This window comes from Aphis gossypii, chromosome 2 (assembly GCF_020184175.1).
Source record: "Aphis gossypii isolate Hap1 chromosome 2, ASM2018417v2, whole genome shotgun sequence".
Taxonomy (NCBI): domain Eukaryota; kingdom Metazoa; phylum Arthropoda; class Insecta; order Hemiptera; family Aphididae; genus Aphis; species Aphis gossypii.
In genome coordinates this window covers 44,955,848-44,982,274 of record NC_065531.1, presented here as the reverse complement: position 1 = coordinate 44,982,274, position 26,427 = coordinate 44,955,848, and the positions used below count along the sequence as shown (strand labels likewise).

The following is a 26,427-nucleotide window of genomic DNA, read 5'->3' as shown; positions in this document are numbered from 1 at the left end:
ATATTATACAGATAACTCTGGATATTTTATAAGATGTGATGCTGTATGTAGTTTTAGATGCCCGATTTACCTTTTAAATATAACTATATAGTTTTCGGTTTATTTCTTCTTTTTCACTTTACTCTATAGCAGCTTAGTATGCACTTGGAAAATAACCCAAATGAGAAATTGATTTTATAGCACTTACGTCCGCTTGTAACATTGTGTAATGTTCTTCTTTTGCACTCAACGACTCTTTCAGCACCCCGATATGTCTCTGGTAGTCGGTGTGTTGTTCTTCCAAAGTTTTCATTTTGGCACTCATGGCCACAATCTCTTGATCACGTCTTTGGATTTCTGACCGGAACTCTTCTAACTGTACACGATACCAATATCACATTATGCAACTACAGTGGGCTGTCATATCCTCTCAATGTCACTCAAATGAACGCATTAGATAATATTTTGTTTTAGCACACACCATTATACGGGGAATATCTATTATAGTATTATAATGGTAATGACTTCAGGATGTGAACATCGATGAAAATGTTTTATTCATTATAATCATGCATGGATACTAAATAAAAATTGAGTGAACTTTAAATACGTCATGTTATGAAAGGTCAGGTTATCTAACATGCTCTTGATAGCGGTGTTGATTATTTTTTTACGTGAATATTATACTTTACATTATAATGTGATTGATATGATTTTATTTTGAATAATTTATAACTATTCAAAGTACCTACATAATTGTATATTTTAATATGACTATTGTGTTTTTCTATAGTGTTTTTAAATACACACATTTTCAGATCAATTATTAAACATTTCTAATACATTTTAGTATTTTAATCAACAACGTATTCTAATACAATTCAAATATATTAATAAATGTCATGCGATCATATTTATTCTAAGTATTTTTTTAAAAGTTATTATTATTTGTATTATTATAATTTTAGACTTAATTATGAGTCGTTAGATAAATACAATAGTATAGATTTTTATGATCTGTTTAAAATAAAAATAATTAGGTGTTGATTTAATTTTTCCAAACGTAATGAAAATAATCTATAAATGTTTATTAATTATTGAATAAACTTGAACAATAAATGAGTTTATTTAATTTATAATGTTGATAGTCATTGATGATTTTTTTTAGGTTTATATGTTTATAATATAGCACAATTTTTCGTTATTAGTACATTATCTTTACACAATTTTATATGCTATTAGTTTTTTTTTATTTTTCCAATAACTAGGTAAATTATTATTATTATTATTATTAGATTGTTCTTACCTTTTACGCGATGAAGTGTAGTACGTTAATAAAGAAGCAATAATCTAAATCTACTTATGTGCTTTACAAATAATTAATGTTATTGTTATCCAGTCTGTTTATAGTTAAAGTCACCTATCCTACTACCCATCCATTATTATACAACATACACGTTTTTAATCGGTGACTGTGGGAGGAACACAACATCTCAAGTCCAAAAAGCATTCCAAGGGTGGTTTGAAAAGATAAAAATAGTTGAAAGATTCAAACCAAGATCGTCACATTATATTGCTGATGAACCAAGAAGTTGAAAAGTGCATGACATACAAATGGTGAAAAACAAGCGGGGTCAAGAGATGGCCGCCGAAGTCGCATGCGGTCAGTCCGTTGGCTACTCACTTGGTGCTTGAACGCTGGAGTTGCCGAGTATTGAACGCCCCTGTCTAACGCGTGCCCCGGTGACCCGGCGTACAGTCGCATCCTATCCAGTTCTTGTTCAAGAAGACCGACTTCTTTTTCCAATGTCGCTATGCGAGCATCCTTTGTCTCCAAAATGGCCGTCAGCGTGCCACTGGAAGCCACCCCTACGTTTTGTGTCTGGTACGCTTTTTCTAACTCCATTTGCAGTGCTTTTAGATTGTCATTGGTAGCCTTTAGGTCCTGCGTTGTCGAATCACAAACAAAAAAATACGTGTTTCACAAAAAAGGGTTTTGGCTCGGAGTGGGTATACATAATAGTATCTAGCCACCACTTGCCCTCTATCAAAAAAAAAAAAAAAATATATCTATTTCAAATGTCCTCATGCAAGTCCTCGGACTGTTGGACTAACCACCATTATCGGAGGGACGTATATATTGTAGTAGGTGACTGGTATCGAGAACAGGAGCCCATTTACGAAACACGGTCTGGCATGCAAGACCCAATAAGAATCAATTTATTCTTACATAAAATAAATAAATAAACTATACGAAAAATTGAAAACAATTTTTCGATAATATTCGTAGTCATTTGTAAGTTTGGGTTGTTTTTTTTGCAGTGTGAGTGTGTGTCTGTGTGTGTACTCACGCGCTTCGTACTGTTGAGTTCCTGATCCCGATTCCTGATAACAGACTGGAAGTGGTGGACAAGGTTTTCACTCTCTAACAGTCGTGCCTCTAAATCAACTTGACGGGCCTCTAATTCAATCGCCTCTACCACTTTACCACCTACAAACATCCAAAGCAATTACATATAAAGCCATCGAATTACACACTAAAAACAAAAAAATAAATAAATAAAAAAATAATAATAATAATAATAACTACTTCGAGGTTGATATTTCTTCTCGGAGGGGTGTTTTATAAAATAAAAATAATATTATAAAATGCGTTTATAGTGCGAATCTACTACGAGTTCTTGGGCTGGTAACTCTAAATGTTATGATAATGTTATCTATTATATATTTCATGATGATGACTTTTTTTTTGATTCGAGATATGTGAAGCAGGAGAGACGAGACATAAAGACGCAAAACATTTTGGCACAGTTCTTTCGGAAAAAAACGTAATCGTATGTTTTTGTCCATGTATTGTTATAAACAACTTCTTTCATATACATTCATTAAACCGATTCAGTGCGTTAGACCTTGGAGGCCTAATAAGTTGTCCCGTCTTAGTCTCATCGTGTGAATAAAATAATTACAAACAATAAGTACGTACATATTATTAAATATTAATGAAAACCATATTAGAGTTGCCAACCGATCCGAACAAATCAACGTACAGCGAACATTACAACAACAACATAAAAATAAATAAAACGTCTATTAACACAACTGCAGCAAGCTGGGTAAATTATTATTAAAGTAATAATTGAATATAATAGGCGTTTCGTGTGGTATATACTATATATAATAATTTTGGAAGTAAAGTAGTGCATGTATGTATATATACATAAATATGTATGTATGTGTTTGGTGTGCTTAAGAGAGAAAAAGAGAGAATATTTTTTTATGAGAAGATACAACAAGGCAAAACACACTGAATTGGCTGTTAACTGAAAGTTCTGATTGCGAACGTTTGAAACGACCTGCTTTTGTGCCATCAACTGCATTTGCTGAAATAACTGTCTCTCCTCCTCCTTGCCTGCTAAAACAAACGCATCTTACATTTTGTCGTTAAACGTTTTATTTGTTTAAAAAAAAAAAAGAATAAAAATATCAAGTGCCATTTTATGTTGTGTTGTTATTATTATCACAATTTTTTTTTTTTTTTTGGACGTTGAGCTGTTTTCATATGAACAGTCTTAACAACATAGTAATACCTACAATATATAACTACTCACCAACGCCTTTGTTCTGGAGCATATCCAAAAGCTTCTTTATACTCTCGTCTCTAGACTGTAAGGTTTGCTTTTGTGTCTCTATCCTGAGTTCCAGTTCCTGCGGAAAAAAATTAATATCATTACAGGGAGACTCGTCGCCGTTGTCCGTTCAACAAAAAGGGTTGAGTTTTCTGTTCATAATAGTTACCTTAATAGTCTCTCTGAGGATGGCCACTTCTCGGGTTAAGTGGTCGTTTTCGTTCAATAACAATTCTACTTGCTGCTGTAATTCCATATTTGGCCCACGCATTCGCATTCTCAGTTCTTCTTCTAGCTGACGTACCAACATCGATTGTTTCTAAAACGACAAGTAAAAAATGTGTGTTAAATCGGTTGCACAATATTAATATTGGACGTAACATATTATTATGAAATTGTCATCCGTACATTATTATAACACACATATAACACACTTTCAATGGATGTCTAATCCGATTTACATGACGCGTAATCCCCGGTATACAGTTTTGTAATTGCGAGTGGCAATCCGGATTTTAGACCACGGTTGCGGTGCTTTGCGTTTATAAGACTTTTACTGCCCGTGCCCGGCAAGCCATTATTATGTTATAATGGTGTATCGCGCCATTTACCAGTGTTAATATCGTTCACAACGCGATTTGGTACAAAAATACGGTACAGTACGGTGTGTGTGGGTTTTTTTTCATCGGGACGTCTTATCCGGATATAACACACGCCTATTGCGCAAACGATATTTTATAGTATTATAATACTGCACACAAGAAGAATAAAATTGTAATTTATGTTGTCGTATTATATGATATCAAGCTATATTATGGGAAAAAAACGATATTATCGTGAGTCGGGCGGAGGAGACGGCGCGCGGCGTGCTCTGCGTTTGTGAGAACTAATTCGACTAGGACGCACTTTACTAATTTGCATCCATATAGTTATTACACGGTAGCGTGTAGTCCGCCTAAGTTTAATAATTATTTTATTTTTAATTTCACATTGTTTGCTCGTTTGACCGGCGAAAAGTTCAAGGAGATAATGTTTTTATATTTGCACGAGTCTCTCGCGGAATCGTGAAATAATCACTATAGGAAACACTTATACAGCACATACTCGCGCACGTCATTCCGTTGAAACGAATAGAACGTATTCGTATTATTATGGTTGACGGACGATAATAATACTACATATTAACCCTTGTCCACTGCACTCACCTTAGTCCGTCACACAGAAAAATTGCTGGCGCCCATCGCAAAAAGTCGAAAATAATGATTGCTAAAAGTTTGGCCGTATTTGCTACGATGTTATAATATTATTATCACAGTGAAATGTCGTGTTATCGTCATTATAGTTTAGTTTGTGAGTAAATTATACGGTGCGACGACAACGCTGCGACGTTTCCCCTCCTATTCATCGTCGTCTGCATATACGCGTATAAAATATAATACAATAATCAAAAGGGCTATGATTTATATTTTTTATGTTGTTTTTTTTTTGCTGTGTTCAACGAATCGTTTATATTGATATAGGCCATATTTTTTTATTTTGCTCGTTTTATAGTATATTTACGAAATGTATGTAAAAATTGCATATTAAACCAAAAACTTCTTTTACTATTTTATATTGCACATAAATCCTTGCCCTCTAATAATAATAATAATAATAATAATAAAAAGTAACAACGTAGTATATTACACATACAATGCGTCTTGCCCGCAGTTAAAATAATTGCTCGATTATTAATGGGCCCATCCTCGATATTCGGGCGCGCCTGTTAATATTATTCTTCTGCATGTCTACCGTGGTTTTCTACAGCCGGCCTGCAGTTGTATCGTTCCTTATTTCATTGTACAGGCGCGTGAGTCCGAACGAATTATTATTTACCGATCCTGTGGGTATTAGGAGGGATTGTTGACTGTTGTTCGGGGGAGTGGTGGAGCGAGAAATAACACCGAACAAAAATCAACTTTAATATTGTGTTAAACACAAACACATCGAAAAGAGTTTTACGAGTAAAGTGCAATTTGACATTTTGACATGTGTTTATTTATTCGTACGCGTGTATATAATACCGTACAGCCAGCCCCGCACACCGTTAACAAGGCAGGAAACGCCTGGGACGTCGTATTCGCGCAAACGTCTTCCCAAATGCGGACGGATGATTTTTCGATGGCTTTATTATTTCCTTTTCTATTATTATTTAAACGCTATATGCGCCACGTGTATGCTATATGTTTGCGGATCGTAGGGAATTGGGTCAAAAGTAAAACGATAAAAAAAAATCCATACCACTCGGAGGAGAGAAAAGTGTAAACGACGATATGCACAGACTGCGTGTGCTTACGTATATACGATATATCGTTAGGACGATGCGCATACGATTATTTCTACGATTTGTTCTGCATTGGCTCTCCGCCGACGGCGTATAACGATATAATTACGAACAAAATTATGTGCTTACACCATCTTTTCCCCATACCGTTGCCCAATGTGTTGAAGTTTTTCCACACGGTGCGTCCTCTGCTCTATAAAGACAATTTTTGTCCAAAAAAAAATCAACGAAATATCCAATGTGACGTCTCGTCCGAAGCGTCCTATAACGTCCTGTAACGACGACGACGACGACGACGGCGGCCGAATAATTTCGTCTATAGAATTGCGCGTTTTGTAATACATTCCGGCGTTTAATCGGCATTGTTACCGTTCGGTTGTTCAGAAAACGTGGCGTTAATTAACGACACGCATTCGTCACTCGTCCGGTGGTGCAGAATATAATATATTATCGTATTAATAGACAGCTCGAATGGACGAATTAGAAGTCAAAACGCCGAAATTTGTGGTTAAAGTGGCCGTACCTTCGTCCTGTTTTTGTTTGTATACGTGTCCCCGTTAATTGCCTATTAATGCGCCACTGGTTAATTTATGGCAGCATTTCCGTCGCCGCTAACCGACCGTTGTTCACGGCGAGCGGCTGCGTGATGCGGGGATATTCAAAAAGCGATTCATATATACGTCGTGTTTCGCCTCTGTCCCGTTGAATATTAATATTTAATAACGATAATACTCGACGGGGAATAGGTGGAAACCCGGGGTATCTGTACGATAGTCTGTAATACGGTCGTATTTTATACGTATATTGTGTTCGTGGTCTAAAACCATTCTATATAGACGATAAAGAAATGGATGGACCCCGCCTATAACTTATCCAAGGAAGTAAAGGACAACGCGTGCACGAAAAGAACATAATATATATATATACCACAATGGTTAAACCTGTGGCTATTGTATAGTTGGGTTTACATATAGTCATCTGTCGTGTCGTGTCGTGTCCGAAAGTTGAACTCGGCCTACCTTTGGACGTTTTCTAGTAGATAATATATAGCTAATTAATCATATATTTCAAAATTTCGAATACTATGGTCAAGGTCAGTATACGATAAAAAAAACATTGCATGATGCGACAAGGAACGGAGTTGTTGTGACCCGGCTTTAAGTAGAAATCTCTAGTGATAAAAATTTACAATAATTTTATTGGGTAAGATCCATCTGTTATTTTATTATTCGTGACAATAATATATTATACCATAGGACATTGATCTATATTGCACACGAGCACACTTTTTCGTACACGTGGATTACTTATTAGCTATTCTATGGACAATCAACGAGTAATTGCAATCGTTTAAACACAGCTTTTTTGTCTGTTTGTTATTTTCTCTCTAATTCTCTTTTAAAAAATAAGTAAATAAAAATAACGAACGGCTAGTACGTAAACGGATTAAAAACCTTTACTTTATGTTTAAAAATAGTAAAATCCGCTTTATTCGTTTCAAAATGAACAACTGTAATTTTAAATTGTAATTCAAAAAGTTTTTACCTATTCTGCGAGTATCTACTTTTGAAATATTACAATATATAATATTATTATACAATTTAATAAACACAAAGATGCAAACATTATATACTTCAGTATATTGCGTTAGACCACTTCATATTATGTAATATATTATTATATTATTGTTACCACGTACACTTGGCTTTAAAATATGTCATATGTGATTAATATATCATGTCCACTGTGCAGATCCCTATTAATTAAAAATCTCAACTTGACATTTTCATAAATAAACAAATAATATTATTATAGTTTGTTACGGCTATAATAATTTCTGTATGTATTATAATTTATATGTAACACTTTAAAAACAAAATTATAAAAATCCTTTAATGTTTATAATACGATACAGTTTAAATAATTACGAAATCCGCATATTATCATATTTTTCCCCGTCTTCCAAACCTAGAAAATTGACTTATTATTTACCTTAAAAGTAAGAAAATTAACCATTATGTTTCTAACTATTTTTTCAAACTATTTTTTACGACATTTCAATTTTTAAGTGAGTTACGGTTATATTAACTATCGAAAAATAACTTGCTGTTCTTATTAATTTTTTTTTTATTATAACTACCTATGTTACGGTTAAAACTGTTGGAGGGTGTATGTAGTGTATATGTGAGTAATAAATTAATAAAAAAATATTTTTATTACGAATGGTACTGATTGTAATATTGTGCTGTTTAGGAACAATACTGCAAGGATAAAATATTGTTAGTTATAATTTATATTATATACGGGTAATTGATTTTATACAAAAAAAGGGGTCCCATTTAAAATCTGAGGCCCTAATAACGGATTCTATATTAGGTATATATATAAAGGCAACTGCCTATCGTGACCAAAAGGACAACTAATCTAACTATCTTATAGTGTATTGTAATAAATATATTACTTTTATTAATAAGCCTTAAGAATATAATGGAATTACAGTAACAATGTAACGTAGTGATCAAATATTCATATTATGATCTTATTAAGACCGTCCTCTCCGCGGACATCACAGACGATAAGCATTTCCCTCAAACTTCGACGATTATCAGAATAAAATTATACATTATGACTATTAAGAGTTGACTAATTAAATGGTTTTAATTGTTAACAACACGAATACAATAATAATAAGGTAGGTCATATTAAGGTAGAGTTTTGACGTGGATTTAATAATTTAATATTTGATGACTTTACATGCATACCTGCTATATCGAACGTTATCCACGTATGAGAATAAACTGAAAGAATAAAACAGTGAAAACCCCCAACCATATCGTAAAAAAAAATGATAGTAATACTCCCTCATCATCTTAATTAGTAATTTAAAAATAAAGCAACTTAAAGCGTTCATATCAATCGTTTAGATCGTGTTCTATGTTGAATATTTTATAACGAATATTGACGATTAAATTATTACAATTCGATAGAAATCAGTTTACCTAGGTGCTTGTAATGACTGATATAAAGTAGTATAACTGCTATGAATTATAGGAATACATACAACTATAATACACGAGTAGTTTGATCCTCTTCGCCCACTCTCCTTTCGTATACTACAATAATTGGGTACCCGAGTTACGCAAATGATTATCGGTGTTTGTTTATTCGTCGCACGAATAAAATCTAATAATAATAATTTGTTTTCGAAAACCTAAGATAAAAAAAAAAAAAAACCATTTGCTATAGCTAATTTATTGTAATACAACGTCACGTACTTTTTAAGCGAACAACTATTGATAATTTATACGCATTTTGATGCAGGCCACAATCAAGCCGGTGACAAAAAGTATATAAAATGCCGTACACTCGTATATTATTTATAAAAGTATACTTGACGCATTTTAATATGCGCTAAAACGACCATTGTGTAAAGAGAATAAAAATATATTTTAATGCGTTCCGAGAGCTTTGCCGATGACTGCGTGTGTCTGTTGAATCGTCTGCCGAGTATACGCACTAATCATTGCACACATATTATATATATATACAATGTATATCTATAAACATATGAGTACGTGTGACTACTGTGATATACTGTTATGCAAAACAATGCGAAACGGCGTGAACGCAACGATTGGACCAAGCCCAAACAAGCAAATTTTAATATACGAATAAAAACTTCGTACTACATCTTGTACGGGTACATTTATATACTCGTACAGTACAAATGTATATTATTATCAGTTTTACTCGATTTTGGTCACCGTGCTTTCTATATTGATCTATCACACGTCGATTTTGTACTCGATGTATCTAACACAATAATATATAGGTAATACTTAATGATATTAGATAACGATAATATTCACGTATCCGTATATTAATTGTTGGTCGCTTTTAGTTGACAAATTTCAGACGACTAGGGATGAGTTAATATTTTTTTTTATATTTATAAATATTAATACGAAAAAATATTATTAAAGTTTATAATGCTCATAACGAATTTTTATCGTTTTAATAATCGCTGAATATAATAATTCCCGAGCAAACGTTTCGGACGTTATAAGTTTTATAATTTGGAATTTAATATATTATGTAAAACGGTCATAGTACCTTCTATATAATATATCTTCTGAACAATCGTTTAATATTGCAATGGTCTACTCGAAATATGTGTTTTTTTGCACTAAACTAACTATTGCCAATGATATAACCGTTATTTAATATTTTAATGTTACTATGTGTGACCGAGCAAAGAGCATTTTTTGGTCACTCTCTTCACACATATTATACACAAGCAATTTCAGTGGTATAAGTAAATGGAAGGACGCTTCAAATCCTCGAAGCCTTTTTTCAACAAGTAATACATGTTTATTACTGGTAAATCAATTAGGAACATGGGAATTATAACAGTTAATGGAATTTTTATTCTGGTGGAATGAAAACTTGAAATCAGCTAATCCATAATATTATTTTGATGTAATAATAAATTCAAATTTCAAAAGCTGTCGCTCAAGTTTTTTTAAGTCACACGTATACCTATAATGTTTTATGTATAGGTATTATATTATATTATAATAACTTAACAACCATTTTAAATTAAAAATGTAATATACTCGTTGTTAATAAATGTTTGTATAAATAATTATATTAATTCAATTTTTATTAGCTATACAAATAAATTTAAATATTTAGAAGCATATTCTGATAGGCAGGAGAGAGGATGTCGTAGGTATCGTAGTGCTTTAGTATTTTACACGACAAAGTCAAAGTATTTACTATAATATCTCTCCGCACAAAAAGCAAAATTATTACGCCAATGCCAAATGTCAATTTAAAATCCCCAATAATGTAGTAACGGGGGGTGGCTAAATAATTCTGTACTTTTCTTTATAGACTTTTAAATTTATCTTTATATAAGACATTTATTACTTTTTTTTTATTTGTCTTGGATTATCGGGCGCCGTTTCATAGTTAGCGTCGAATATTGTGCAAAGGAATCGGAAAAAGTCGACGGTGGTCCACTGCAGTGGTGCGACCTTTTTTTGGCCAAGACACACACACACACATATACATATACACGCATTGTATATACACAACAATACTATCTTCCCGCACATATAATATAATCGATAGGCCAACGTCGCCGCCGTTTAAGGCGTGTGGCTTTTAAAGGCAAAACCACACCAACCCTGTTGTTTGATGCCCTGCCAGCCCTCTTTTCATGGCGATGGCGTACGGTTCGATGTTGTGCGCACGAACGCAAAACAACCCTTACACTATATAACGCATGTGTGTGTATGTATGTACAGAGTGAATTACTATTTTTAACGTCTGGGTAGTAGAACATAAAATATAATATATATAAGAAGTAATAAATCGTGGCTATTATTAAGAAAATAATTATCTGTTTAGTTTTAAACTTATTGCACTCGTTCGTATATTTTTAAAAATAATTTCTACTGCGAGTAATATTAAGTTGAATTACGAACGAATATTGAAGAATTTCGTATTAAAATGGACACCATAAAAATATATAATCGATTATTAAAACGCTGTTTAGTTAAAAGCTAAACGTTCATTCAAAATTTGAATATTATGACCTATTTTTTTTTTTTTTTGCTATCAGCTATTCAACCATTATTGATATCCGAACTTTAGAGTGGCTATGATTTTTGTATTGGACTTCTCTTAAACTTGTATTATAATAAATTATTATTTTAACTACAATAAAATATGTATAATTTTATAATATACATAACTAGCTAGAATATTCGAATTTCGTAGCGATATAATGCGAACGATTTCCCGACATAATATTTTACGCGTTTTATATGGTTTATTATGTATGATTTGTATATACGGTTTAAATAAATGGGATAAACTAGGTCAAATGGGGTAGGCAGTGTCAATAACTTTGGACGACTTATAAAAGAGGGGTCCCTGAAAACGACTACTCGGCAGTTGGCATACACAGTATTCTACCTATATATGTATAAAATATATATAAATGCGTGTATAAATATATATAAATATGCACGTTATTTACATTTATAAATTTTTGTAAGGCGTTTGGAGTATAATATATTTATAGATATGTAATATAAATCAAAATAAACTATATTAGAATCCATCCAATTAAATCGTTATAGTATTATAAAACAGCGCTAACTGTTAAATAATCAAATGATAATGATAACAATATTCTTTAAAATTATATCTGTACTGAAATTCGAATTCAGTTGAGGTCGGATTTTGTAACTGATTTATTTTTAAAATAACATTTATTATTCTCAAAAATCATGTAGATATTTAATACAAGCTTGGAAAATAGAAAACAAAATTATCTCTCTCCGAAATTTAAAACGGTTACTGTGATAAATCTATTTACAATAATCCATAGTATACTAGTATTATGATAATTATTATAATATCAGTCATATATATATATATAATTAATAAATTCAGTCATGTATATTATTTTTATAACAAACGAAATAATTTTGATGCAAATCCCATCAATTTTTTTTATTTATTTCACTCATTTTCATATAGTTAGTAACATGCCTTAGGTATGTAGTATAGGTATGATTGAAGGAAAATTTGAAATATTCATGAATATTATTCAAAAATGATGCAAACAATTACATTCATGGAAAAAAAAGCAAAAATAAAGTTTACTCATCGTGACTATTAATACCAATGATATGAAACGAATTTAGGTATGTTACAAGAATTTAATACTCTCCCAACCAAAAAACGTTTGACTCAAAATCTAGTTCTTAAGGATCACTAATCAGATAGTGATGACTGATGATAGTTTGTACCTGTTAGATAGGTACAAGAATTACATAATCTCCTGTTATCGTGATTTTTTGTTATCGTCGTAGGTAATTCTCGACAACCGTTTGCACCGGACCGTCGGAAACGGATATACGAACTAGAACTGTCCACGTATATTATATAAAGCTATTGCACGTGTTAACAATCTAAACACGACGGATATCCTGGCAACACGTGGAAAATCGGACGAAATCACGTTTCGACGTTATTCATCTCGATAGCCGGCGAGTATCGTCTCGCACCTCTATCGGATACAGGGGAAAGGGGCAACGTACAATAGAAAAGCGTGTGCGGTAAAATGCAATTTCCGGCTACGGCGGGGACGTGTGCGCAAAGCGCGTTAGATACACTAGTCTAAGACATCCGTCACGGGCCTACACGCCCTCCGCTGGCGCCGTCTGACAACATGCCCCGAAAAGAAGAATAGTATTCTTTTTTAAACGCGTTTCCGAGACGACGTTATTCTGATCGTAGACGGGAAGTACTGAAAATAGAAACAGACACGACGACGAAAACAAAACGATGTACAACCATTATTATACATTATTATGTATTAATATTATGCAGTAATATGAATGACATTATATCGTATGTGCTCCAATATTGCGTAATAATAATAATAATTTAATGTGCATCGCTCACAAAACGCGTCCAAAACAGTGTTTAGTCGTTACGGTTTAGTGTCGTCCCAGTTCTCGAACGTTTATTTATTTTTTATTTTTTTTTATCTCTCTGCAGTGTATATTTATTACAATTTTTTTTTTATACCGACTTGTCGTGTGATCGAAAGGTGTGCTACCTAACTGCTCCAGTATATACGCGTGGGTCGTTTACGACCATTAATCATTCTGCGTCGTGCGGGGAGGATATCCACACTAACGGAATCAGCCTCGACCCAGGCGGTAGGACTTTTGCAACGGGGCGAGGAAAGGGTCCCGCGGCGCATTATCAACGCAGTACATTGTATTGTAATAATTTTTTTTTTTTTTATTTATTTTAATCAATACTTTCGCCCGTTGCGTGGCTTATGATGAAAATATTATCCGAAAAATCTGCGTTTAAAATGTATATTATATATTAACGCCTGCAAAGGAATAGATCGCAATTACACCTATAGCTTATACAACAAGTTTAAGCATCTATAGGGGACTTTTTTTTGGCGTGTATAAACCACGAAAAACGGAAGTGTCAAAAATATTTTATATACATGAGTAAATCGTTACGTTTTGTTTCAACTCACTGCGTTTTATTTTATATATTTTTTTGAGATATATCGAACTTTAATTTTGACAAACTTAATCGTTATTTTATGTTAAAAATGAACTGAAATATATTCAGGCTTTAAAAAAATTAACCACAAATATTTTTAAAATATATAAAAGTACTAAACAGTATTTACTCACTTAATAATAAAAAAATATGTTATTAATTTACTGTCATATATTTTGAACTTATTATATACAAACCAACTGTTTGAAATACACGAATCTGTGCTTAAATTTTTTTTAAAAGTCTCTTTTAGAATTTTTAAAGTTTGAGATATTCGATGGTATCTCTAATTTCTATTTATACATGTTGAACCAAAAACATTAAGTGTGCACAAAACACATACCTAATAGTGCTAATTCTAGTCCGGTTTTACACATTTAAATTTAAATTTAAAAAAATGTAAATACATTATATGTATATTATAATGAGGTACTTAATAACAAAATAATAAATATACTTATGTACTTATATTTTATTTATAACAATTTAAGAATTGTCAGTAGGATAAGAAAGTTATTTTTATAAACATTTTCTTTACACAGGGCATCAAAATCATCACGCTCCCTGTTTTTTATTGTGGAATATTAAAGCTATAAGTATAGCTAATACTTAAGGTTTTATTTCAAGTTAGAAAATTTGATCCTTTGCTCTATAACTTTTTCCCAAAACGTATCTCAGAAAATTAAAATATTTATAATAATTTTCGTGTTGGCCAATTTTATAAGTGTTATAACGTTATTATATGTTTATGACTGGGAACGTTACTTTGACAAAGAATTTATACCGGTTGAATTATTAATTTTTTTTTTGAAATTGGTAATAAAAGTTTTTCGGGCGATACCCGTTTGTGTACATTTATTCTTTTTTGCGACTCGTCTGCGCACACAAATTTTTAATATCTGCGTTTAAACGATCAAAACGTAGAATTCGTTTGCATACATAATAGCTGTAGTAAAAATATACCAAAACTCAAGAAAACGTACAAAGAGCGCTGGTAATTCGTGTCTCGTCAACAAAATAACATCACGCGTTCAACTAAAATGACTTATAGAAATATAATAAAATAATTCAAAACGCGTATCCAAATCAACACCGACAGAAGTCGTAATTTGATTATATTATTCGATTCAATTATTACGCGTACCTTAGTGGAACATTTAAGATAATTAGTATCATTATCTTATATTAGGTACTCGTAATATCAGTCTTAATTGTGAAATGAGATTTAATAGTCGTGCGCCAACGAATATCACTGTCATTAGCCGAGCAGAGGCATTTTTGCACGCCCTGTTATAAAGATTCGTAGTAAGAATTACCTATTACATTTTATATACGTCGGTGGTTTACACGAATTAATTGAAATTCTGCAGTGTGTATGTGTGTAAATGTATATACCACAGGTACTTACACCGACACGCCGCGCCGTCGTCGCGGCTCGCGTCGATCAAAGGATTTGGGTCGTATTCGTATACATCTGTTTTTCGTTTTGTAACGCGTATAGATAAAATGATTTAAAAGTATTTACTTTAATATCCCAGCCATGTATTCGTCAGAATCGTATGCAGTTTAAGTATTTCAGCGTGTGCCAATCAATTTTATATCATCGTGTATTTATTTACTTGTATATTTCAATAAAACATACAAAAATATTTAATAACTGCATGTGAATGACTGCTTCTGTATTGTGATTGTTAGAAAAAAAATAATACTTTTTTACAAAATATAAATAAAAATAAAGACAAATCAAATATTATGTACAGTAGGGCCTTGTTAATCCGAACGAGATTGGGGAAAGAGGTAATTTGTTTACCTAAGACTTAAAAAATCGACGTTCTTGCAATTTAAATTTTGAAATTTATATTTTTTTTATCCATACGAGTATATGTAATATATACTGTATTTTTAATTCGTTTCAAAATTATAACTATGTATACACAGTTAGTTAATATATATATTCTTTATTATATACCTATTCGTTTAAAATATTGATTTTTTTTTAACACTAGTTAATATATGCTGATTAAATGCCTCGTCCCGCAAACGTCTAAGCGTGTGTGTATTAATAATCTAGCGATGCGACAATTTTCAAACCCCTTTGGATTATCGCGTCTTTCGGATTAACGAGACCTTACAGCAGGTACAATTTATTAAAACTGTAAGTAAGTTTGATTACAAATCAAAACTGTTCATGACGGCTATCACCTTTTTTTCGTTAAATTTTTATATAAAAGTACCTACGTATAAATTAGGTATTAAATAACATCAGTTGTACCTTGTTATTTTATTATTATACGAATTTAATAAATTATGATATATTTGTACATCACTTTTTTAGTTAATGTTAACGTTTTCACATTTTAATTTCTCCTGATGGTAGGTCACGGGGCTTTATTATGCCTCCGACAAGTTCCTGTTTCCATTGACCCACCCTGAAAGCTACCCCTCGTTAAAATGTACAGCGAATATAAATATCGTTTAGTCACTTGCGACGCGCTGCACGTGTTATGTAGCAGTATTATTATGTAATATTATAAAATAAAAATCCGAGTTAATATATTATGTGGTATTTTAATGAATTGGCTTCTCTTCGGGGATATGACTGGCGAGACATACACCGCGGTCAATCTTAATTGTAAGTGTCATTAATCATTACACCCGAGCTACAAATCATTTATTTACTAACCGACCTTAAGCATAAATTGTATATCGATCCCATCAATCGACCATGCAATGACATAACTAGAATGTTGTGGACGGTCTGATTTTGGCTAATGACGCTACAGGGACGGGGACACGGATTTTTTTCTCATTCACACAATACGACTTATTTAACATTGAATACGATTTCCGTTATATAAGATACGACTGTACTTTATCGTAACACGATTCAAAATGTTTACGAAGTTCTTCACTTTTTTGTGCATAAAAACTTTAAACCAGATGGAAGGACCGTGAGAATTTTTCCAGAACACGCCACCGTTTGGACGTCTTTGGATTTCATAGCGTTTAAATTTTGAAGGCAAATCTATTTCGAAAACCGACGAAAGTTGAATAATAGAACCGAGGTCGTTGGTTTGTACGACGATGAAAATAATAATAGCACGAGTGCCGATGCAAATATATCAATGCTTATATACGAGCAATCATATAATAATAGTAATAATATATAAATATAAATTGTATCGCTCAGATTTTCATTCAAAACTATACGGGACGTGATTTTCATATCGCACAAAATAATAACATCTACACCTCGTCGATGGGTGGCCGGACAATCGACCCCTTACACGGTCTGCGGCCGTAACACCTGCTCTGAAAATATATATCCTTTCATATTTTTTCACGATACATATATTTTATTATGTGATGTTATTATTGTTGTATCCCACATCCCCTCGATCACGCGCGTTGCATTATTCAGCCGAGCACGACCGGATTTTTGCTACGCACTATACGTTATTCAGGAGGCATACCAAAATCTATCGAATTTCATTTCACCCCCTTCTGCGGGTTGTTAGTACGGCACTTGAGATGCCTACTTATATACTAGTCCGACTGTAAATTGTAATTTGTAATGCAAAAGCGGAATATAATATATTATATAAAATATTATTATATTATATGCGATGACCGAGCGTCCTTTTTACTTTTTGTTTTCCTTTCCGTTCGCTGAAAGTCGATTTGTACCAAGTCGTTTCGTGTGTGTTTGGCTAAACGTTTATTTGAATTTTAACTGTTGTAATAGTAATGCGATTCGCGATGTAAATGTATAATATTATTGTATCGATTCCATGCTTTTGAAAAAAGCGCAATTATCTGTCTTCGGAAATGTCAACACGATGATTATATCGGTTCGTAAATGGTAATGGTAAATATATAATAATGCAACGGTTAAAACGTATATAATATGATTTAATGGCTTATTACATAATGTAAACGATGATTTGTTTATATTTTATATCAATTTTATACTTTGACAGTATTTCCTCGCCCACGACTCACGTGCAGCCACATAACACACCGTACAATTATGACAGACGGGACAACAACGTACCGGACAATTGTTTTACTCGTTTGTGCAGACCAAGTAAAAAAATTAGATCGAACGACGACGTCGCATAAATTTATTGGGTTGCACATCCTACTCCTACATACTTACAGCTGTAGTTGAAGTAATAGCGTGCAGGTTTAACCGGTTTACGACGATTGTCGAGTTGACAAGTCCATGATCGTTCGTGCGGTCATGTCTATGTCAACAAAAGGTCAAAGTACGCGTTTGCGATGGGTAAAAACAATTTTTGTTTTTTTTTTCGACACTGAAGTTTAATACAATAGGTATATAATAATGAGGAGACGTAGTGCAAATACGTGTAAATGTGTCGAACAAGTTATTATAAGCGGTCGGCTAAAGAATAAAGTGGTATTAGAAAAAAAAAAAGGAAACTTTATCATAAGCACAAAGTGTCAAAGAAGTACTAAATAATTCGGAACATTTTCCGGAGAGCGTGCAGGAAAAAAGCTGATTGACACTTTGTAAGTTGTTGAACAAATCCAAAATAATATATTTAACGCGAGTAAACACGTTTCCTTGTAAAATAAATATTAATAGTGTGTGCGGCGAAGACGAACTACCCCCGACCATTACACGTATTATGAGCGATCAAAACGCCTGTCACTATACATGTATAACGATAGCGATATACTTGTAAACGTAATATCGGATTTGAAAAGTTTCGGCAACATAGGTGTGCGATATAATAAACTATGCTGGGATCAAAAATGTTCTCGACTGCTGGCACATTCACGTCGGAAATGTGACAGAGGATTTAGTCGTGTATTTGTCGTCGTATTATTGTACGCGAGTAATCGTGTGCTTTTAAAACAAGACCGGCAAGACGATGCGCTTTATTTCACGACCCTCGTGGGTGTGCCTGGTGCAAGAGTTATGGGTGTACGGACCGTGTGTGTTCAAATGGCCCGCAGTAATCTTAACGTTTCGTCAAATATTCGTTATGGGGGTGAGATGGAAACGACACTCGTCATCCCCCACGAAGACGTGGACAGATGGGGAGCAGCGGCTAGGTGATTTTTTTCGGTTGATGGTTTTTTTTTATCTTCACCGTCGATCAATCTACTTCATTGTTTACCCTTTTTTTTTGCTCTCACTATTTATTATTTCGTTCAATTCTCGTCGGAGGTATAGTACAAAAAAAAAAAAATAAGAAAAATATACCAAACCCCTCGGCCGCGGCGGCTGTACACCGATTACCGATGGCGTAATCATACAATAACAATATAATCTATTTATAGTCTCTACAAATTGATCTAGCCCGACACGATATAATGTACCCAATAATTACCCATGCAACACAGCGCCACGTGCCGAGTGCATCTGACAGGGCGTTGTATGTCAAGACGCTAAAACGACGACGTCCCGAGTAACCTCCCCCTCCTCGCCACCCTCATAAGCAAATTTAAGAAGAGTGCATACGTATGCATAAGTATATTATTATACGTATACGATAACGTCCGATCGGACGAGCTGGAAGGAAGTGACGGTTCTCACCTGGTTCTCCGAGTGAAGCAATTTCAGTTGGTCGTTGATGAGCGAGTACTTGGCCGACTCCTCTTTGCGCAGGGCCCGCTCCTTCTTCAGCTCCGGGCTCCAGAACGTTTTGATGCTGTGCATGCTGGACCCGAGTTTCTGGTTGGTCAGCTCGAGTTCCTTCTTGAGGTTGGACAGTTCGCGGTGCAGGTCGGTGTTCTGGTGCTGGAGTTCGCCCAGGAAGTGTCCGGTGTCGCGGGCGTTGGACATGAAGTGGCCGCCACCAACGCCACCGCCGCCGATACCACCGCCCGGCGACTGTCTGGCCCTGGACGACACCGCGCCGTAAGGATCGTCGTCCAGCGACGAAAAACCACCCCCGTAACCGCGGTCCCTGTCGAACGACCTGTAGTCGCGGTCGTAGCCGTATTGGCCACCGGAGTCCGAGAGTATGCCACCGCCGCCGGTATTGCGGTCCAGCGACTGGTACCTGGAAGGCGGCATGACGCCCATCCGGTCGACGGGGCGACTGGCGCTCCGGGACCGGTGGGACGCGCCGCCGGCCGGTCCCATGGCCCGTCCCCGGTCGTCCAACAGCACCGGACTGTTCAGGTCGTCGTCTCGGTAGTACGACGACGAGACGCCACCGCCGCCGCCGCCGATGCCCATCCCTCCGCCTCCGATGCCGGTCTGATGTGCGCCACCGCCACCGCCGCCGATTCCTCCTCCGCCGTGGTGGTCGGGCGACCCGGCGCCCGGTCTGACCGTTCTCCGGCCTACCGGGCTGTTCCGCTGGCCGCCACCACCACCGCCGCTCGCTCCCGCGGGATACGTCCTGGACGGCGACCGGTCGACCGTCGGGAGTTCAGTGGCTATGCGCCGGGTGCCGCGAGGCGAACGCGTTCCAGTGGCGCCTAACGACGATCCGGGCCCGTAGGGTTCCCTGGCCGACATTCCTGGTCACCGTCGATGACTGATAAGGCGCGCGCGTCCCGGTCCGGACTACCCTCGTGCCGGGTCGTCGACGTCGGTGCCTGCCCGCTGTCGATAGCCAAAAACACGCTACCGTTACGCGCTGCGAGCCATCGTGTGTCGCGAACGTCCTCTCGCCCTCGGCAAACTGACAGCCCCGCGAACTCAGACGACCGTCGTAATAATAATAATAATAATCGTAGTCGTAGTAGTACGTAAATATACGCGTATTGTACAGGGCCGGCGGACGAACGGACACGCGCGCTAATCGGTACGGCAAACACTCGCGGCGGCCTTAAGGGGCGGCGTGGTAGGGGCGTCGTACGCGCACCGCGACACTGTACAACATTCGGAGCGCACGCGCACCACCACCGCCGACGACGACGACGACGACGACGACGTAACACGCACAGAAAACACACGCGCGCGCACCGACCACACGGAACACACTCGGCACACGGGCGGCGCGGCAACAAACGACACACTGAACGCGTTCGAGGCCAGCTGCTGCTCCCTGATCAATGAAGACCCCTTCGGGCCGCCGCGCCGCCACGACTCCCCCCCACACTGAACCGCGGTATAATACGCCGCCTGCGCGTTACCATTAACGTCATCGTCGCCGCAGAGTGCGTATACAGAGTGCGCGCAGAGGAGGCCAAACGCAGAAATGCGGCCGCGCCCGCGCACGTCCGCGCAAATGCACGCGCGCGCTTTTTCCCGCACGGTATACGACTCGGGGGTCCCGGACGACCCCGCCGCCGACGGTTTTTCCGAGAGGGTTTTCGCTTTTTTTTTTTTCGTACGTTATTTTCTGTTAATAGCCTCCCGTCTTTTGGGATTTTCACCGATTTCCTCGCCCCCGACCACACGTAATATCATTATAATACACGCCGACGACTACCGATTTTCGTCGTCGTCGTCGTCTTGGCGTGCACCAGAAACGGAAAATTTTTACCCCTTAACCCACCCGCACGCGCGTGTGTGCCCGAGCGTTTGTTTACCCGGGTCGACCGACGGCGCGGCGATGAGAGTCGGAAATCAATACGCGCCGGCAACGAGTGCGACTCGTGTGTGGGTGTGCGTGTGTGTGCGCGTGTGGGTTAGGCTTTTATATCGATAATATATTTATAATACGTATAGGTAGGAAGCGCGTATATACAGGAATAATTATTATTATTATAATAGGTGTACGTATAATATTATAATATGGTACCTACTATGACGCGGGTGGGTCGGTTACTGATTTTGATCGAATCGGAGGGGTCTGAGGGATATCGAAAACACGGTTTGTTTGTTTGATTAATGCGCGATCGGTTATCATTTGTGCGTGCACGTGTTTTAAACAGCGGTTTTTTCAATTTTTTTTTGTTTTCATTTTTTTATTTGAATTTCCCCGTCGACCGCCCGCAGATTAAAAGCTTCGGAACTTTTACGTTCGGTTTTGCCGTACGTAATAGGGTTATTTCGTTTTATAATCACAAATGGTAATGCAATTTACACCTCCCGGTCGGTGGTAATCAGTGTGCGAGATTAACTGTGGCTATACATTATTATACGTGACCGTGTCCGTGTGCGTGCATCGGTGCCATCATGGCCGTTTACCGCGGAATACCAATAGATTATAGATAATAGCTACGCTATTATCGTTATGCACTTGTGCCGCTGCAGAACTGCCGTGGTATTTATCACCATATCGTTACGCGGTTCCACACCGCAGACGATATCCGGCTTACAGTCTTTGAAGGCCCCCAAAATTACTTAACATATCGGACACGCGATATCCGCTACCCACACTCCCCCCCCCTCGAAATAACCGAGACATTTTTTTTTTTTTTTTAGAAAAGTACGCATACCATAATAATTATCTCACAATGATTATATGATATATTTTGATGTATTACCCAGCATAATTGTACCAAACGTTTACTCTCTTTAGTTTTTTTTTCAATTAATCCCGTCAAATCGCATCGGTTCGTATTGTGTGTTGCATCTATAGATATTTGGAGCATTTTTATAAGTGTCGATCCAAGCGATAATGTCGAACGTCACAACCCGCGCACTGTCTCCGTTATCTCGGCTCTGTTGTTAATATTTAATAGCATTGGTCCGTTTGGTCAGGAAATTCTAACAATGTACCTAACCTCTACACTATAGTCGGACAATCCGTAATTTTGTCCGTTACGTCTTAGCTAAGTCGCCTGAAAATACAAACATCCGTACCGCGTTCTGTAGATTAATCGATAATCCTTCTCCGCAAATCATACCCCTGCGGTTCGTTCTAAATCGCTTTCTCTAAATATTGATTAAACATAAATAAACACGAAACTTTCGAGATAAAAGCGTTTTCTCGGTGCTTCGGGGCAGTAATTATCGAAAAATTTCGACTCGGGTCAGTTTAGGAAGTATAAGTAGTTTATTATTCGCGGAATTAACTGTTTACCGTATTTTAACATAAAAGTTGTAACACAATTTTTGAGGTAGCCGAAACCACTAATGATTTTATTTTTTAAACCAAATAATAAATTTTTAAGGTTATAAAACAATGCAATTTATAATGCAGATTTTATAGTTATTAATTTATTTTATCTAAACATAGATAATCCCTAGTCAAATAAATTTTGATATGATATTACTAGGATATGGTTCATGAGACTAACAACCATAGTTATGATTATCAGCTGACAATTATAAAATTTATAAAAAATAAACATTTTAATGGACGACATAAAACATTCTTTAATCTTTCAATTTCGTAGTTTTCAGAAATTCGTATTAAATATCATTATATTGTTACGCGCTTAAATTAATGTTAACGAGATTATCAGTTATAGTTTTTTTAAACTATAAAAGACAAAATGTATAAATTATTATGGAGGACCAATATAAAATTATAAGTAGATATTATGTTAATTTCTTTATCATGCAAAACGCTTTTTCTATTTTTATAAATTTACTTTTTAAACACTAGTTGTCAACGAGACAGTTTGATATTATTTAATAATAATTGTTGCTCCAAGGCAAAGGTAGCTAGTATTATTATTTAAAATTCGAAAATCTTTTTATGATAAGATATTTTTTCTTTATGAAAAATAAAAATATTTAAGCATACTCGTATACTAAGGGATGACAAAATTTCTCCAATAAATATAGTTTGTACTCTATATTATACACCCGTTCTGAAAATAAATCGTTTTTGTGCCATTGCGACTTGCTATAGTCTATATACAGTTTATTATATGAACAAAGTGATCTTGATAAATCTGCAGCTGTATTCCTCGAATAGCGATTGAAATAAAAATAACGATTTTATGTACATAACATTTGCAACTGTTTATTAAATGCGATAGTGTTATAAAGCTTAAGAAAATCATTTTACAGCAGGAATACTATTTTCTTAAATGAGTTTATCATATATATTGTAATTTGTGATGAGTTATATTTTATAACTATAGAATATAAATAACGTGTAGATAATTCGATTTAGATTGCATGCAATTCGCATACATGTGTTAATCTCGATTAAAATAGAATTTGAAAAAAGCATACATAAAGTTCCCTTTTAATTTGATTACAATTTAATATAGTTGTAATAGCGCGTTTATACAATTTAGATTTCTCGCACATAATCTAAAATGGTAATTTAGGTTTGTTTATGTTTCTCAACGTCTCGAATACTTTTTATTATTTTAAGTTCTAATATCTATTGAGTTTGTATACAAATCTGATCTACAGGATACAGTCTTCTTCAAATTTTGGGTGTACGTATTAAAGTGTAATTACTAATACCAATGAATTACGTATTTATACGATTTGTAAGTCATTAGATGAATGGGAAACATAATGCTATTATAACTATTGTCTATTGACTGTAGCTTGTGACATGCCACATTGTTACGTGTTTATAAACTGTATGTTATAAATTATAATATTATTATTATTAACAGCACGCATTTTTAAAATAAAACCGTTGATTAAGAGAGGACATGATTATTTTCGCATACCACATCCTCGCTAAATTGCACTCACATAATTGTTATTGACGTATAAAAATTTACAGTATTTATTTATTGTATGATTATTAATAATTTATTACCGATGTCCAATGTCTAAGTATAAAGCCTACTATTATGAACATAGGCAGAATTTGGTTTTCAAAACTGAAGGAGGGTATTATAATTTACTAATATTCCTAACCTAACATTTATCATTTTCCAATGAAAAATTATTTTAAATACAAACCATTTTGTGGGGGAGGTTAAAGTTATTTTAAGGAAGAGCTTAGTTCCTCAAGCCCTTCAAATTGTGATTATTGCAATAATATTATGTAATATATCTATGTTGATAATACAAACTAAATATTTTCTGATTTAAGACAATTAAATTAACTATGTATAATATTTAGACTTGTTGAAACTTGTAAGTCGTATAATGAATTACTTTTCATCAACAAAGTATTGGTTATAGTTTTATTTGTATGCTTATAAACTTTATCGCAGTTGACATATGTGCTAAATGTAAAAATTAAATTGGTATCTTTAATTGCAACTTATAGGTTGACAATAATATCTATCGTTTAAATAAAGTCGTATATTGCATTCGGTTTAATTTGATCTAAATATAATTTCTTAATAAAATATCATCAATAATTTTATTCAAAACTGAATATTCAACAAAAATATATTATTACTTAATTTATTATTTATCAGTAAACCGGTTATTTAACGTCATAATTTTTTTTTAAATTTAAAATGAGACATTCCTAATTTATTCGCCATCAATCTTTGTCGATGAATATTAGTCTAAGTGATATAGTTAAATAACTTGATGAACATATTATAATAATAACAATAAAAATATGATGTATAATACAATAATACAAAGTAACTAAGTAGACTAATGGAAATAATTAAGACTGTGAAAATAATAATATAAAAAAATTAACTAATACCATCGTGTGGATGATAGCATTTTGAGACAGATTAGGGTATTTGTAGATTGATATTAAGTTAACCTGTTGATTGTGTAGTGAATTATGGAAACTTTTAGCCAAGGTAATTATAGAGTCTTGATTTTTTCTAATTTGGAGATCTTAGTAAATATTTTTGTTTTATATGAACCACTGGGTAGTATTTTTTATAATCTTAGTTATTAATTATCTTAATAATTAATTGCTAACATTTTATTTTTTTTACTTCAACTAGTGTACTCACTACTATAATATTCTATAGTTTAAAATATTTAGCATATCTAAATAGATGTGGTGAGTTTATACCGTAAACGATTTTCTTCGTATACAATAGTTTAATTATAATGCATTTAAATATTGCCGAGTAAAATGGTTTTCTACTTTATATTATTATGTAAAACGAACATGAATCTTATAACAGTGGATAGTGAGTATGCAAGCAAAATATTGATTTAACGAAATTACGTAGGTATCTACATAAATAAATTGAAATAACAGTGGTTTATACTTCATAAGAATTTAATAAAAAAAAAAATTAGAGTAGTAATAAAACAGAGTTTTTCAAAAACACTTGCCACATGAATGGTGAAAAAGTGTACTTTCAATTGAACTCTTAATCTTGTGCCCTTTTCTGTAAGTTGGAAAATATTCTAGGACTTAAATCAAAAAACGGTAGGCTAGTGGACATCATCATTCTGCTATGTAGTAAATGTTAAGTAGGTCACTGTTTAATGGCGATGTGTTAAATTGTAATTCAATAATCTATCATTGTTTTCTAAAAACGATTCTGAGCAGAGGCGGTGGACAGCCTATACTTCAATAAACATGTTTACCTAATGATATTATTATGTTATTAAGTTATTTGATATTGCTATTAAAATAATTAATTTCATTATAAATATAA

At 34.7% G+C, this 26,427-nt stretch overlaps 1 protein-coding gene across 11 annotated transcripts in view; it reads right to left on the bottom strand.

Annotated features, from left to right (window-relative positions):
* The window catches only part of LOC114120707 (centromere-associated protein E), a 35,678-nt gene extending 14,591 nt beyond the window's left edge, over window positions 1-21,087 (bottom strand). Inside the window, exons 1-6 of one of the 11 annotated variants that reach the window (XM_050201867.1) lie at window positions 19,607-21,087; window positions 3,775-3,924; window positions 3,588-3,684; window positions 2,331-2,470; window positions 1,664-1,924; window positions 188-355 (exon numbers count right to left, since the gene is read on the bottom strand). In XM_050201867.1, the coding sequence (XP_050057824.1) occupies window positions 188-355; window positions 1,664-1,924; window positions 2,331-2,470; window positions 3,588-3,684; window positions 3,775-3,924; window positions 19,607-20,539 (1,749 nt within the window). In that variant the 5' untranslated portion in view covers window positions 20,540-21,087. Of the gene's footprint in view, window positions 1-187; window positions 356-1,663; window positions 1,925-2,330; window positions 2,471-3,284; window positions 3,392-3,587; window positions 3,685-3,774; window positions 3,925-19,606 lie in introns of all 11 variants that reach the window. The other 10 variants (XM_050201857.1, XM_050201860.1, XM_050201858.1 and 7 more) reach the window with 10 other exon arrangements.
* Window positions 21,088-26,427: the final 5,340 nt, after the last annotated feature.